Raw genomic sequence first — 16,882 nt, forward strand, 5'->3', positions numbered from 1 at the left:
CCAGTTTTGACTGGAATTAATTTAGGCCCCATGAACACAAAGACGGTAAGTTTTCATAAATTATAAATTACACAAAAGAGGACCACTGAAAACGCTGTAGTACGTACGCCTGGCCCATTGGCTGCGCTGTGACACTGCCACAGAAACAAAAAACGCCGTAAACACAGCACCATGGCGGGGGATAAGTCACAAACATCTACGCATGTTTAACCTGGTCTTTATGTGGGATGGCCTTAGAAAGGACGCTACTAACAGCCAAAGAAAAAGCCAATATTTGCCTGATCATGATTGTTTACCGTCTCCCACAAACGCCGAATCCATATGGACGCACTGCCTAAACGACAAAAATAACTTTGCGGCTACACCTAATCTCGTTTCCGTGTGGGCGGGGCCTTCATCTCCTGTGGTAGGAGTCTGTAAACCAGCGATATGCAAGTTCGTCTCTTGTCCATGTCCCCTCTGACAGATGCTTTCTGATCTAGTTCTGGACTCTGTGCCAGCCATTCCAAAAGTTAAACAAGCCTATTCTTTGGTTGATTTGGACTTAATTGACTCACTGTGATGCTGAGTAATAAAATTGGACGATATCTTCAGCTTTCTAGCGGAGAGCTGAAGGTTTCGAGTTAAAACTCATCCCACTGCACGACGAAGCCGACACCCTGTTTTTCTGTTTTCACACAAGGTCTTGTAGGATTTTAGTCAGGTTTGGATTTTTCTTTGTCTGTTAGGAAATAAATACCCTGACAGATGAGTGATGCAGGACGTAATACTACAACCAGTACAGCAACCAGGCAATTGCAACAATTGCCCTCCTTAACAGATTTGTTTAACTGAATATATGCAGGGTATGAATCACATTAAATTTGAAGAAAGTTTTGAAAACAATTTCAAAACTTCCCCTTTTTTTATATCACAAGAAGCCTTGGAGCCTCCTTCCACTTTGTTTCTTAACATCCTAACCCAAATCCTTTCTCTTAGCTAGGCAATGCCATGCAGGCCGAACTCACCTTAAACATATAAAAAAAAACCAAAAAAAAAAACATTCAGTTCATTTGATAAACTCAAATTTGCCACGGTTTGAAATAAAAACACAACTGCTCAACACTGTTGACCATTTATTCCACAAAACATACAATGCAAAGCGTGTGCACTGTACAAGCCTTAATAATTATGAAAATAGTCATAACCATGCCTGTTTTTTTTTTTCATTAAGTAATCCTAAGAGTTTGTTTCAATAACCACCCTGATCTACTACTTGTTTTTAACATGACGCAGTACAGCTTTGTCTATTCGATTACCTTTTTACTTTGCTTTTTGTTTTTTTGTGTTTTTTTTTCCTTGACTACATTATAAATATTACGCAAATTGAAAATATCGAAGTCAGACCTGAACTATACAAACATACTGCGATGACAGGTGACTTGCTTTTTAAACTGTGCATAAACCGAAACAGGTAAGAAACCTGGCAGTGTGTTGTTTGTGTTTTTGTTTCGTTTTTTTTTCCCCGCGGGCTACACGCGGCGGTGTCAAGTGCAGCTGCTGGCTCGAGACGAAAACTTTCGCTGCTGGTAACGGCTTTGAAAAAGAGGACCCGACGTTTTTCCCCAGTCCAGTAAAGGTTGGTGTGTCGGGGAGTCCTGTAGTTCCTGTTACACATGTCCTTGACAACAGCCATTTGAAAGGGGAGGTGGGGGGAAAAAACGGATCCGTTGTTCCTTGTGGTACAGAGGTTGCAGGTTTGATTCTTGTGGTCCATTGTTTCTGGAGACTCGAGGGATGAAACCAGAGGAATGAATGCTTGTCGGTGGGTTTTCAGTGTGTAGAAAATACACAAACACTTCTGGAAGGTAGGCAGCAAGGTTAGGTAACGAGACCCTTAAAAAGGAGGTTACTGTTACTACGAAATCCCGTCCCATCTGTTCCCGTTCTCTTCACCACGCCGTGCTGTCCCTTTTCAGTGCAATCTCCTGTCTTTTTTTTTTTTTATTATTCCTTTTCTTTTTCCCACGTCCTTATCACGTAAAATATACAACAACCCTCCGATCTCGGCTTATATTATGTTAAATGTTATCCACATTCAAATTTTTTTACAAACCAAACTGAAAACACGCTGTCACATCTGTACAAAAACTGGAAAAAAAGAAAAATAAATGGTCACAAAACCGGATAAACCAAAGAAAAGGGTTTCGTTTTTGGCAAGTAAAAGTAAAATGAGGGGGGAAGAAATACTGAAATTAAAACAAAGGAAAGGTACATTTAGAGCTCGACAGAGTCTGTTTGTGGCAATTTATCGTTTCAATAAACATTAACAAAAAAAAAACACGGTTAAAAAGGTTAAATGGCCAAAAACACAAGGCCTGAGGACACAAGAGTGTGGGACCAGGCTCACGTTGGAGACAAAAGATACCCTGCAGTTCATATCGTCAGGTAGAGTTCATCATGGAGTGTGGGGGAAAAAAGGCTTTTACAAGGGATCAGATTTAAGCTCCTCCACCCTAACCTCCAGGTCAGCCACCTGGAAAAGAGAAGAGAAAGATTTAGGGTGAGAAGCTGCTGCAGAGTTACGTTTCCTCAGAGCTGCAAATTAAGCTTTAAATAGCAGCTTAATAGGACCAGAAGATTGCCAATTTCTTCTTCAATAAGACACTTTAAAGTTAATTTTGTTCAGTGCTGACATTTTTGCTAAAAGTAACTACCTTTACAAGAGTTTTAGTGTTCAGAGCATAGAATTTGCACAACAGAGAGCCTTTGATTTGATTTAATTGCTCACTTGGTTTTGATAATGCAGATAACACCTGCAAAAAAACAGCTCTTTTTTTTATACTGCAGCTCTTCTAAAGTATAATATTTTTAAGGTTTTTATGAAACGATAAGCAAAACTCCTGACAAAAAAAACAACATCCTGAAACATTTAAGTTGCGCTGTCAACGTCTAAACGCCTCCTCCTTACCTGCTCCTGAAGCTGCCCCGACTCCTCTTTCAGGAGAGACGCCTCGGCTCCGACCTGCGCGCAACGCTCCGTCTCCTTTTTTAGGTACTCGATCTCCCTGTTCAGAGCAAAGCAATCGAGCATAAACACGCTGCGCATCCCTACGCTTGCTGGCACCCTTGCTAAATGTGTGATAAAGCTTCAAAATAACCAACCAGTAGCATAATCTCATACTCAAAAGATGGATGAGAGCATACGCACTTAGTGTGTGTGTGTGTGTGTGTGTGTGTGTGTGTGGGCATTTACAGTGTCATTAGTGCTACAATAAGCCTCCCCAGACAGTGCCCTATACAGAGCTCCTATGATATTTCCATTTCAACATGTCATAATAGTCTTTTGAGGAAAGAAAAGTTTTTGTTTTTTTTCATTCTTTCCCCACAAAATGTAAAACAGAGCAGCGCTAAAGTTGGCTTCCAACTCAACAACTCAACAACAGGGAAAAGGGCTATTCTGTTGCTCTTTAGATTCTCCTAGAAGCATTAAATCATCAAAAATGATCAATTTGGGTATTCTAAGTTGTTAGCAAAATCCACTTGTTGCATTTGTAATATTAGGCCAGAAAATGCTATTTTCTGGCCAGCCTCCTCAGCAAATGCAGCATCTGGAGTTTGCAAAAGGCTACTGCAGCTTCGCTTGGACCCCATCTTCTTTCATCAGAAGAGATGAGAATTGAGACTGTTGTCAACATAACTTCAGGTGGGTTTGGTGTCAAAGGATGAAGTTATGAGAGCACCTCAGCCCCAGTGTTATACACGGTGGAGGATCTGTGATGCAATGGGCCGGGTTTTTTTTCAGACATAATAAAATAGGACCTAAAAACAGGTCTGATTATGCTACTTCGATAAATATGAACTCATTTTAATTTATTTTACGCCTCTTTGCCAGTAAGTGCGGATGCTGCTGCGTGTGTCCAGACGGTCTTACTTCTGCTGATATTCCTTGATCAGCCGCTTGGCTTTGCTGTATTTGCGCTCCAGGGCCTGATACTGGGCCTGCGTCTCCTTCAGGTGCTCATCCACGGCCTGGCACAGGCTCTGAGCCTCCATCCAGTAGCCCTCCAGCTTCTCCATTCGCTCTTTGTTGTCCTGCAGAGTCTGCTCCAGCTGGGCCTTGTCCATACGCCAGCGCTGCTTCTCCTGCTCCGCATGGTGCAGCTGCAGGGACGGATATATCATGCGTTGCAACAGAATGATCAGACTTTTGTCGTTATAATTGCAGCGCCTTAGATCTTTTAGTTCGTTTTTTATGCAAGATGATGCGAGGGTTAACGCCTCACCTTTCTCTTGAGCTGCTGGATCTCCGCCTGGGTCACAGCATGCTTTATCTGCAGCTTTAACACGGAAATGAGATTTAAAATACTTGTGTTGCTGCTGGGTACCAGAGCGGAAGTGAGCTGTGACTACAGATGAAATGTTCTGCTCCGAGGTGTTCGTGCCTCACCTCTTTATATTTGTGGGCGAGTTTCTCGGGGTCCGTCTCCAGAGGCGACATGTCCTCGTTCTCCGCCAAGTCGAACACCTCGATGGCGCTGGGATACGGCGGGCTGGCCTCCTCGTCGTCATCCTCTTCCTCATCCGTGCCGTATTCGCCGCCCTGGATGACGGGGGAAAATCGGGCAGATAGAAGGTTTACAAAAAATGGTTCTTCTCTCAGCTGGATGAAAGAAATAGAGAAATAAAGCGGAGCAATGTGATTTTTTTTACCCCCATTTATTTTAAGCTAAACAGTCTTTTTAAAGCTAATGGAACATTTTAATACCGTACATTTGTTCCATGTTTGGATAAAATTTCACACCCATGTATTTACCCTAATTGCCCACTAGATGGGGTACAACTCAAAGGATCCTCCCTGCTTTCTAAATTTACCGTGATGCTTTTCAAGAACCACCATATTCTCTGTCTCTCTCTCTCTCTCTCTCTTATGCAGAGGTTGGGAATGGGCTTTAAAGAACCTTCCTATCTGCCACTACAAAGAAACCATATTCATAAAGAAAAGAGCCGAAAATACTCGAGGACCTATTTTTTTTTTTTTAAACAGCGTAGAGCCTTTGAGGGCCAAATAATCTGAGTCATCCCCGATTTGGCTCTATTTCTGAGCTCAGCTTAGCGCTTAATCACCTATTGCATTGGATACGGTTTTAACCCTTTTATTCTACGTTTTTTTTTTCATCCCCCCCTCTTTCATGGGCGCTTGCAACTGCAGGAGGAAAGGGTATAAAGTTGGACGCCCACGGAGGGCGGATCAAACCTCTTGTTCGTCCATGTATTGGTTGTAGCGCTGCTCCATCATCTCCCTCTGCCAGCGCTCCTGCTCCAGGGTCTGCTGAATGAGTTGGGCCACTTCGCTCTGCTCGCCCGGCTTCTCTCGCCCAATCACAAACCTATTAATCACAGACTCATCAGTGAGGGCTTCCGGCAGGGAGCCCGACAAGAACTACTGATCAGAACAACTCAGGATAAAAATAAAAAAAACTGCCTCCCAAGAGCCAAAAACCTAAATAAATTAGAGGCGGATCAAAAGTTTAGCAAATGATTGTCTCTGAAGTTCATATATAATGGATTTGCTAATAACGAACATTAGAGCAGTCTCTTTAAGGACTAAAAAAAAGTATCTCCCTTATTTGGTAAACTGTTTTAGCCTTCTTGAGTCGGTGCAGACAGACATTACTGCAGAAACTACTCCACGCCTTCTACTCCGGAGCAACTCACTGCAGTTTTTTAAAAATCAAACCCTCAATTCCGCCTCCGTTTAGATCGCTGCACAGATCATTACAGAAGACACAAGACGCCAGACAGAGGTTCACAAATCTCCATCAAATTAAGGCTTATGTTACATTAAACCTTCGCAAAGCAACAGATGGCCACTGAGCCAGCCTCGGTCGTCTTTTAATTTTTTTTTCCGCAGCGTTTACGGGTAATTAAATGCTCACTAAACGCCCTTCCTGTCCCGGTCCATTTGTCTCCCTGACAGTTTTTCCTGAATAGGTCCTGAGCTCCGTGAGCCCCTCCACTGCCGCTGCGGAAGATCCATAATGTATGAGCTGATCTGTACTGGCCTCTGATCTTCTTAAGTCACATTACACCAACAAATATCCCGGCAGCTCTGGCCCCAGAAATCTCCTGAATTATGAATTAGAGTAAACAACAAAAGGTGCTCAAAGAAACACTAAAACTCCAAAGAGCAACAAGCTGAAAATAGCCTTCTGACATTTTAAACTGACACTGTATTTGCTGGTGATCGCAGTGTTTTCTGCAGCTTTAGCCTGGAGTCTTTGGACTTTATTCAAACTGTCCCTAAAATGGAGCTCTTTAAACCCAGAAGGCTATAATCACGGCTCTGCGAGAGTTGCGATATAAATCTACAGTCTGGCTAAATGCATGGGGCAGGATGTGGAAAGAGTCCTTCCCGCTTGTACGACGGGCTGTGGGTAAATATATCAAAAGGAAAACATCTGTCAACAGAAGAATGCTGGATGTCAAATGACGCTGCCAAAGGACGTCGCGGTCGCAGAGAGGGCCTGGCGAAAAACCGCAAACACGGCATCCTCCCAGTGATAAAAGTATAATGCTGCCACATGCCCCCAACCTGAGGACCGTACGCCGGGTGTAAAACCGGGTCCCAGCAGGTCGGACCAGGGCGCGGTTACTAAAAAGGCCTCTTACTTGACAGTTCCTGAGGTGTTCCTGAGTACGGAGGCGGCAAAGCTTTGGGTGACTCCCACCAAGCTGGTCCCGTCCACCTCCACGATCAGATCGTTCACCTGGATCCTGCAGAGACATTTCAACAGGTTCCCAGCAAGATGTTTAAAACACATTTTTTGGTCGACTGCTTGAATAACCTACAAAAGGTGGACAACAGTCCTGTACCTTGGCAGCAAAAGCCAAAATATTTGCAATAGGACAAACGCACGTATCATGTAACATTATTAGTCAATGCATGGCTTTTTTGGAAATTCTATGATTTGATTTCTTAACCCTCCTGAACAATAATAACTGTTTTGCGCCACGTCGCTCTGTGATCGTCGTTAGGCGTCCTGTGTTTGTGCGCGCAAACACCGTACTTGAGTGGGGTCGTACCTTAAAAACAATCCTCCCGTGTATCATTCACAAATTAACTGCTTCTAAAAGGTGTTTTTTTTTTTTAAGTATTCCAAGCCTGTAGAGGTCTAAAGTTTGTTAGCGTTTCAGGTGATAAACTAGCCGTGTCCAAATTCAGGGCCTGCATCCTTCGACATAGGTAGGCCGATCATTTAACAGTGAGGCGACAAAGGCTGCCCAATTTCTAAGGCTCCTCTAAATGCGGCCCACAAACGTGTCCTACTTTTCCCCAGATTTAAAGGATGGGTCATGTACATCCTTCTTGGCCCACCCAAGAAGACTGTTCGAGCGGAAGCGCCAATGGCGGTAGAGAGTAGCAAAAACTGATTAAAGTATGTTTATCACGTTCTGTGACACAAAACAAACTTTTAAGATGTCTTTAGGGGTAAATGTAGCGGTGGAAAACTCAAATATATGCTTGGTTTATGAAGACATCACTTAATTACAAAAGTGCTCCAATGTTTTCCAAGCTCTCCGTTCGCAGGCTGCTCGCCTCTGCAGCTATCAGCTGACCGAGCAGCCGATGCTCGCTGGAACCCGAAGAGAACACGGCACTACGGGCGCCTCGTTTTTAAACTCCCGCTGACTGTCATCACGCGCTGCTGGAGTTCCTCTAGGACTAAGTAAACTAAAAAACGATCAAAAGTTCGGGGTACGTTGCTAGGCGACCAACATTACACTGGAGGTATGGGCGGGAACAGCTGGCTAGACCTTTGTGGTCTTCTCAGCCTCCAAAGGACCTGGCCTATGTAGACCGGGTCCTTCAAAGGATACAGGCCCTGAATTTGGACACGGCTCCTGGGAGTTTGGATGCTCTGCAAGGCTTTCAGCAGCAGAAGCACGTCTATTAACGAGTCGACAGGGAAGCCAAAGCGATAGTACGTTTTTTAAAGGAGAAGTCTGGTCAAAATCAGAATTCAAACTGCTGAAAGTACTTTAAATATAAAATTATTACATACTGTTCAATAAATGATAAGCTTTTTTAATTAAGAGTAATTTTGATTTGAAGGTCCTTCTACGGGGGCCGCCATCTTGGTGAAGAACAGTACTGCCTCCTCCCAGTTTGTGACGTCAGGTCGCGGGATCGGCTGTAGAGCAAGTCCCAATGCCCTATCTGTCCCCTTGTAAATAAATATCTGTTTTCATGCCAAAATATTTTTTTTAACCCCTTAAACAAAAATAGACATGGTATTAAAGGTCAAATACAAAGGAGTGCGCCTAGAGCAGTTTTATTGGGTATGAATTTAAATGAATACTAATTTTACATTTTAGAGACATAAAAAGACAACAAATAAGCATTAAAGTACAGTTTACGGGTTGGGTTCTGCAATGTTATAAGATGAGTATAAAACTCATGTTTAGAACCAATCTCTGCTCAAAATGGTGATCTGCACGGCCTAATCTACTTTCAGCAGTTATCATCAGTTATTGCAACATATTTGGGCAATAATCAACCATTATTGCCCAAATATGGGCAATAATGGCCGCCCCCATACACAGTGATCCAGACGACAATTTATGCTTTTATTTTCTTATTGAGTAACGCTAAATTAATTAAATAACCACAAACGTATTAGTTTTAGTTATAGCTAATGATCCCCTGATTTTTCCCTGTTGACCGGACTTCCCCTTTAAGCAATCGATTGAAGTTTAACACGTCGTCTACCTTGGAATAAATGTCTCGAAAACATTAACCAGAATCTGGATCCATATTTGATTGACTGACGCCATCCACGCAGATTAACGCAGTGAACCGTGTCAGTTTTATTTCTGCCTGTTTTAAGCAGGTAATGTGTAAATGTTGTTAATCTCTAAATGGATCACTTTATAGTTGATTGGCTGAACATGTTGTTGTTTATATTAATCCATTATTATAAACTAATTAGAAAACTAAAAAAATGTTAGCTTCAGTCTTAGTTTGCTACAGATCTCCTACAGCGCTCGCAACAACCTCAGAACCTATGAATAAGAAAAGGCTTTCCTGCGTACGTCCCAGTCTGACCCTGAATGTTTCGATCAGGTTAAAACGGGAACAAACCTACCTGCCGTCCCTGTGCGCTGCTCCTCCATCTGTCACGGTCTTCACGAAGATCCCCAGTTTCTCCAGGCCCATGTCAGCCCCTGCGCCCATCCCAATAATACTGATGCCCAAGCCGTCTCCGTCTGAAAGAGAGCAGGTAGGACCAAGCCGACGATTACCAAAGTGCCTCCAGGAACCCAGGTCAAAAACTTTTTTGCTTTGGACTTCCTCTGGTGGGAAACGGGGCAAATGTTGTCGGACTGTTGCTGCTGTGCTCCAATAATAAACGTAAATGTTCAGGGCTCTAAATGATGAAACAACTTTGCCAGAAACTCAGAGATCTGCCGAGCAAGCCTAAAACGGCATCTCCAAACAAAACACCCGTCAGTTCAGATAAACCAAAGGACTATTTTGTTCACAAACAAAAGCAACTTTTATGGGGAAAAAAACAACAACAAAGTCACAGAGAAAGCTGTCTACCTTGTTGCTGAGGCTAAATCAAAAATGCCCCCACACTGTGGAAGAGGGATGCTACCTCCCTGCACTGCCAGTTTAAATTAGATCATCCTAACCCGTCCTGACGCAGTCAAAGAAATTGCTAAAGTCCCTCTCTCCGAAAAAAAACACAATCGGCAGACACATTCAGGACATTTCTGCAGACATAGAAGATGTTTTGAAAAAAATATACGCATCGGTAGGAAATTTGCGTCGCAGCTTGATGAGTCTACGGGTGTTAGCGGACATTCTCAGCTCTTGGACAATGTGCGTTTTGTGGATGGAGATGCCATAAGACAAAACGTCCTATTTTGCACGGCACTGCCACTAAAAAAAACAAAAAACAACAGGAGAGGAAACGTTTCAGGCCACGTCAATATCTTGACAGAGGAGGACTTACTTACTGACGAAGCCAGAGCCACGATTGGACTGACCAAAGGCTTAGTTAACCGAGTGAAGGAACAGAGCGAGGGGGGGGGAGCCCAGTTGTTATCGTTACACACCGTGTTTTGCACTGTGGTGGGCCTTGTTGTTGCCCACCAAGGTTGCTTTCCCACGTGTACGAGCTGCGAGAGGAACGTGACCTCTCTCTCATTTGGAAGTGTTTCTTCCAAATGAGAGGTCTGATTACTCAAATCTACTTGTAAGCGATGAGTGGTGTACACAGTTGGAACACATGCCAGTTTCATAATCCGAACGATTATGGCAGAAACGATGGCACAGATGAAATAAATGGGTTCCGTTTGGAGGTGCGACAACACGTGCAAAAGCGCCAACCTTGAGATGTTGCCTCTCACGAGAAACGGCAAGATGTCAACACTGCTGCGCTGCGTGAGGTAAAGGGTAAACGTTCAGAAGACTCTTTTCATTTCATTTGTCTTCAGCTTTCACTGAATGCCTTGCACTGGGTTAGGGACACATGCAGCTCAGCAGCAGCTGTCGGACAGGGCTTGACTTTACAGGAGCAGAAGGAACTAACTGATCTGAAACAAGTTTAAAGCTGAGGTTTGCAAGATCGACCGTTGGGCAGTTTAGAGTAGACGGCTGCCAAGGAGTTCCCCGTTCTGGCCACCAAAGCCGTTTCGTTGCCGCTCGCATTTTCCACGACGTGTCGATATTTCCTGACTCATGAAGATCAATGCACATCTTTAAAGGAACGTTCTCTGGTTTTTCCCCACTTTTAAGAGTTGCTAAGAAAACCGGGCCGCCATGTCACATCAATCAATCGAACGGTCAAACTTTATTTGGGGAGCATTCCTCACACCAAACAAGTGCAAAACACAGTCCTTTGCTCAGGGTAGAAACAGACCAACATAAAAGACACTACGAATTAGAAAGCTAAGTAAAATCAAGCAAATCTAAATAAATATATGTTTATTGCTATTTAACAAGTAAATTAAACTATTCCAATGGGCAAGGAATGTATTAAATGCAACTATGCAGTGAAGGAACAATAAATAAATAGAAAATGTATATTAGTAATACTGATGGAGATTATAACATTTTAAAACAAACTATACAGACCCGAACTAAACATAAAAGATGATAAAATTTGAAATAACTGCAAGTGTGATCCAATTAATTAGACAAGACAATAAAACATGGTGCATTGGTTAAAAATAATAATAAGATGTTACTATATTTATATCATCTATATACACTAAGTAAATAATAACTAATGGATTATTATTTTAACCTCACCTGAAATCAAGAAAAAGAAAGAATCAGTTATAAAAATGTTCACATTTACCGTGTTTTATAATAAAAAAAAGCTGCTACAAATCAGTGATGCTGTCAAAAAAAAAAAAAATAGGTATTACAGTGGGATTTTTGTTCCCACTGTGAAAATGGACAGAAATTTCAACAATTTTCTGCCGTAAAAGCTGAACTTAATCTATTTTACCACGTTTTCAAAAAGCGTGCCAGTAGGTGTGAATGCTGCTGGGGGTCTAATCCTCGGTAAAACGCTTTTTTTTTCTACCCTCGTTCGGACTTCTCTTTCATCTTCTACTTTAGAAGTTTTTTATGTTTTTTTTACCTGTAGCTGCAGGAATCTACCGCACATGTGTGCGATATCTTTGCCATAAATCAATTTCGAGACTGAAAGCAAATCCTCATATGAAAAGACTTTAAAAACAAACCTTTTATCGGACCTGGGGTTAAACGAGGACCTGGTCTGATGTGACCTTTTCACTTCGCTGATGTCAACAGTCTGACGTCAGCTTTTTGCTGCAAGCTGTGATGTATTTATAGCTGCAATAAAAGGACGCCCAGCTTCTTTGTTGTTGTCGTTGTCCGTTTTGTTCGAGGACAAGAGGAAGATTAACGCTCAGAATTGTGAGACTGCGTCTCGTTTACTGTGTTCTCGAGGCAGAAATTGCACCCATCAGCCCGCGAGTTGTTACAGATATGGTATGACAGGAAACATGCCCTGAACAGAAAGCTACACGTAGTCCTGCATTCATATATTAATGCAGCGTAGTGGTGAAGGAGTGCTCTCACGGTGCCTCACTGGGGAGCAAATGAAGGAAAACCTTGTGGATGGAAGGCAGATGGTGAAGACTCCGGACCTTTTCACATGAGTGACACTGTTATGTTTCTCTCTCAAGCTGCTCAAAATACAGGAAATGTTTGTGACAATCGCAGCGTTTTAACTACCTCGCGGGCTGATGGGTGCTTTAGCATTTTAAAGCTTGATACCTTTCTCCAGTTCCACAGGAAACAGGTCCAGCCTCTCCACCCTCTTCTCCAGCTCGTACTCTGCCGACGCTGCCATGGGGTCCACGTCTTCATTGCGCCTGTCGTAGTCCTCGTTTGGGTAGGTGGCAAAAACCTGCAGTGGACGCAAAGATTTTTGTAAGTAATAATTAATTGCATCGGAGTTATGATCAGATTTATTCCATTGTGAACAAGCCTGTGCATCAGTCAGACACAACCCTAACGGCCTTTGCATTGGGCCTTGCAACGCCTTGATTGTTTTCATTCTCAGCTCTTTTATTGTCAATTTGCAGCTGTGTTTGGGATCCTTGTCCTTTTGAATGACCTGTTTTCGGTCCAAGCTTCAGGTGTCGTTCTAGAACGCTTGGATACACTGCAAAAACAGATCTAAAAATAAGTAAAATGTTCTTAAAGTTAGTGTATTTATCCTTGATTTGAGTAGGTAAGTACGATTATCTGCCAATGGAATTAGTATTTCTACCCCAAAAATAAGATAATTAAATATCCTGCACTTGAAATGAAGGTGAAGGAGAGGAATTGTTCCAATTTTAGGTGCAAAAATCTTATTCCATTGGCAAATTATCTTATTTACCTGCTCAAATCAAGGACAAATACACTAATTTTAAGGAACATTTTACTTATTTCTAGTTCCGTTTTTGCAGTGTATGCGGTGGAGTTTGTGGTCGACACAATAACTGCAAGGTGCGCAGACCCTGTGGCTACACAACAAACCCAAATCATCACCCCTCCACCACTGTGCCTGACAGTTTGCATGGAGTGTTTGGTACAGAAGAAAAAAATTACTAATTCCCCCTTTAGTCTCATCTGTCCAATGGGTATTCTTCCACAAGTTTTCAAATTTATTTAGGTAAAACCTTTTATATATCTCCATGTATAAATTGTTCTATAAATAAGAATATTCAGCAGTTAGAACGCTGGTTTGGATACTGTACCTTTGTGGGTAAGGAGTGACGTGTGTTGCTGATGCAAAGCATCCTGACAGAAGGCTCAGTTTTAGATAGTTGAATGTGAAATGACCAAAGCCACTAAGGTATGAAATACTAAACGAGTGAAAGGAGCAGCGCCTATCCAACTAAGACATCATATAACTGGCAAATCGGAAACACTTTGCAAGTCCAGAATTGGCCTTTAAACTCAATTTGGGGAATGATGGGCAGCAATTTTTATCCTTTGGAAGTCATCCTTTGGAAGATTTTAATATATCCTGATGCCTAAAACTGAACTTTTTTTCTCATGGTTGGCATGAAAGGTATGTGTAGTTGTGTGGATTCACTGAAATGCTTTTCTTTCTTTTTTCAGTCGGGATTGATTTTTTTTATTTATGAGGCATATATATTCGAAAACAATATGGCTTAATGTAAAATGACTCATTTTAAAGGTGGGAGCTTCTTTCTTTGTGCTCTGCTGTGAACTGTTCTCACTTTCTCATCTGATCTCACACATTTTCTCAAAATATAGAAACTGCTAATGAAAACAGATTCACTTCCTGTGAACCCTGATGAACATTGGTACAGTTTATACAGCGGTACTTCCAGGGCTGTATAGGCTTTACAATTTTAATTCCATTCAAACACTGAAAACTGGAAGATGGGTTTAATAATAAAAAAAAAACTGACGTATGAAATTATTTCCTGAGGGATATTTAGCTATACACAATTTACAGAAAGGGAGAGAAGGAAATGGAGCTCATCTACTCATGGCTTCTGCACAATAAGTGGTGCCTCTAAACCTGCCTCTGATGTGTGCCGATACTAAACATCATCCAATGTTCTAAGAGCATAATATGTGTTAAGAAAATTGCACAGATAATATAAAACACTTAAATGTTTCTAAGATGCTATTTCTCTGTCGTCTCTACGCATATTTTCGATTTACCAGCACAAAGAAATTGCACAAAAAAAAAAAAGCAGGGATGCTTATTGCGTTTGTTGGGAGCAGGGATGTTTATAAAGCCTTAACAGCTGCCGGGAGGAAGGATCTGCGATAACACTTCTTTGTGCATTTAGGATGCAGTAGCCTGTTGCTGCAGGAGCTCTCCAGCTCTGCAACAGCTTCAGGTATGAAGTGGGAAACACCGTCCAAATGGGTTTGTATGCTTCTTATAGGTTAATTAACATCATGGAAGACGGATAGAAACATCATGGAAAACCAAAACAGGCACCGTGTCAGGAAGAGAACTGTGGCCCTCCTCAAGGCCGGTTCAACATTGAGCACAACTTTATCCAACTCTCTGTTCAGTCTTTTTTTCCTCTCAACAAAGGATACTCTTGTTATTTAACAGCTTTTTTTATTTTTTATTTTGCTGAAATCATTGTAACCAACTGCCAGGTGTTCAGAGGATGTGGGTAATGCAGCAGAAACATATAAATGAATAACTTGACCGGTACTTTCTATGCATATCTAATGCAATTTACTTTCATCGACCGCTTTGTTCGAGAGATCTGCTGCATTTTCTCAAGCCCCTCAGAGCTACTTAATTTCACACCAGTAATCAAAAGCACAGAGGGAGAAAAAAAAAATCAATCACAGCCACTGGAGTTGCTCTCATGGCGACAGAGGCCTGTGTTTTCAGGCCTCAACTTCCCACATTCAGTCTGATCTAACAGCGTGGCAGTTTACATAACCACCTCCAGCATGTTAATGGAGGCCCCCTCTGCAGCTGCACACACACACACACACAGTAAGCCAAATCTTAAAAAGACCCTTTTTTTCTGTCCTCCGAGGTGATTACGTATGCAGCACCTTACACATTCGACTCACAACCCCAATTCAGTACTGGACCTTCTTCTTTCTCACAGTCTTCCCAACGTTTCTGTCAAAAAAACACTTTGTTCCCTGAAGGGCATTTTATTACCTTAAGACTTTTTTTTTTAAACAAAATTAGTACGTTAATACGTCAAGCCGTAATAAAAAGTGTGTTAAACAAAACGGAATTGCAGTGTTTTGCTGCTCTTTGGTCATTTCCTTGGACCGCCCCCAGGAGAAAGCTCTGAAATAGATACAGCCTCCTCTCACAGGGAGATTGTATATCTTCATGTGTTCATGCATCACTTATAGGCATGCCCGTTTGTCTGGTAAGAAGATTTGCTAATATATTTATAACGCCACAGTTTCAAACTGTTGTTTTTATGGTTTAGGATCTTGTAGCTGTGTACTTTACCATTGCTTATAAGATCCACAAAGTCCTTTTATTAGGTTAACGCAGTTAAAATACAATTGGCAGTAGTGATGCTTCGATCCAGGATTCTGGATTTCGGTTCCGACACTGTCAACTTTTTAGCTCTATCGAGGTGTTAACGCTGCTAAATCCAGCGAGAAAGTAACAGGCTTTTCTGACAGGAACAGTCATCGTGAATTATTCACGAGCAAAGCCATAGTACATGAAAGATTGAGAGAAGGTGGGAAAAAAATAACATAGGTTCCCTTTTTAGTTAAATAAAGGTATAGAACACAAGAAGGTGAGATATTTTAAGCTTTTAGAAACAACTTTGTTAAATGAGCACAGTTTAGTACAGATTAGCATCACTAGCATACCTGTATTTTTTACTTAAGGCTATAACACTGTGATCATTTATTATCGCTTTAAACCAAGCCACTGCTCTCTGTATTTTTTTACACCTTTAATTAAAAAGTACAAATGCTTCAAACAACGACATGAGAGAAATGTGAAATATGCAAGGTTGTTCAAGCAACAATCCCTGCTCCAAAGGGAAGTGTCCAGGAGGCATCCTAATCAAATGCTTCAACTAACTCCTAATTCAGAGAGGCAGCTGTACTCTGAGTTCACCCCTAAGGGTCCAACCACACTATGGAGGAAGCTTATTTCAGCTGCTTGTACCCAGGATCATGTTCTTTTGGTTTGGATCCATATCTCTTGACCATGAAGGTTAGAACATAGATGGGTAAATCGAGACCTATGATTTTGTCTAAACTCTTTCTTTACCACAATAGGTCACAACAGCTCCCCCATTACTACAGACAAGGCTTAGGCCCTCAAATTATTCTGGTACATCTAAATAAGTCACCAAGCTACTCCACCTCCTGCGCTTGAGGCAGTCAATGACCCCCGGTCCAGAAGGGGCTGTCCACTTTTTTTTTTACATTGTCAACCACCGCCTGAAACTTAATAGAAGCCGACTCTCTTCCCAGCCCCTTAACTTTTCACTGAGAACAGATTCTAGGCTTAAAGATGCCAACAGCACGACCTCAGCCACAAAAAGCAAAAGACCCCAACAAATCAAGAACCCTCCAATCCTTGACTACGCATTAAGACACAAGGAATGAGCGTCTCAAACAGGATCGGTGACCAAGGGGGCAGCCCTCATGGAGACCAACCTGTGCAGAAAACAGACTCAAATCGTAGCCGAGAATGCGGACACGGCTCTGGCTTTGGTGACCTGACAATAAGACCTCGAAGCACCCCTGGCATTCTGTACTCACGCAGTAGTCCACACAAAATTACTTGGAGGTCTTGGTTGCAAACATTCCCCACAGCCACAAAACACATGCAGGTCGGACAACCAAACACCCAGTCGACAGATG

At 42.1% G+C, this 16,882-nt stretch overlaps 1 protein-coding gene across 1 annotated transcript in view; it reads right to left on the minus strand.

Annotated features, from left to right (window-relative positions):
* Positions 1-1,102: 1,102 nt before the first annotated feature.
* LOC105932500 (neurabin-2) overlaps positions 1,103-16,882 on the minus strand; it is a 33,573-nt gene continuing 17,793 nt past the window's right edge. The window contains exons 2-10 of the mRNA XM_012871700.3: positions 12,302-12,434; positions 9,129-9,249; positions 6,652-6,756; positions 5,237-5,369; positions 4,430-4,582; positions 4,266-4,319; positions 3,914-4,143; positions 2,951-3,047; positions 1,103-2,515 (exon numbers count right to left, since the gene is read on the minus strand). Coding sequence (XP_012727154.2) covers positions 2,465-2,515; positions 2,951-3,047; positions 3,914-4,143; positions 4,266-4,319; positions 4,430-4,582; positions 5,237-5,369; positions 6,652-6,756; positions 9,129-9,249; positions 12,302-12,434 — 1,077 coding nt within the window. The 3' untranslated portion in view covers positions 1,103-2,464. The remainder of the gene's footprint in view (positions 2,516-2,950; positions 3,048-3,913; positions 4,144-4,265; positions 4,320-4,429; positions 4,583-5,236; positions 5,370-6,651; positions 6,757-9,128; positions 9,250-12,301; positions 12,435-16,882) is intronic.

This window comes from Fundulus heteroclitus, chromosome 10, assembly GCF_011125445.2.
Source record: "Fundulus heteroclitus isolate FHET01 chromosome 10, MU-UCD_Fhet_4.1, whole genome shotgun sequence".
Taxonomy (NCBI): Eukaryota; Metazoa; Chordata; class Actinopteri; order Cyprinodontiformes; family Fundulidae; genus Fundulus; species Fundulus heteroclitus.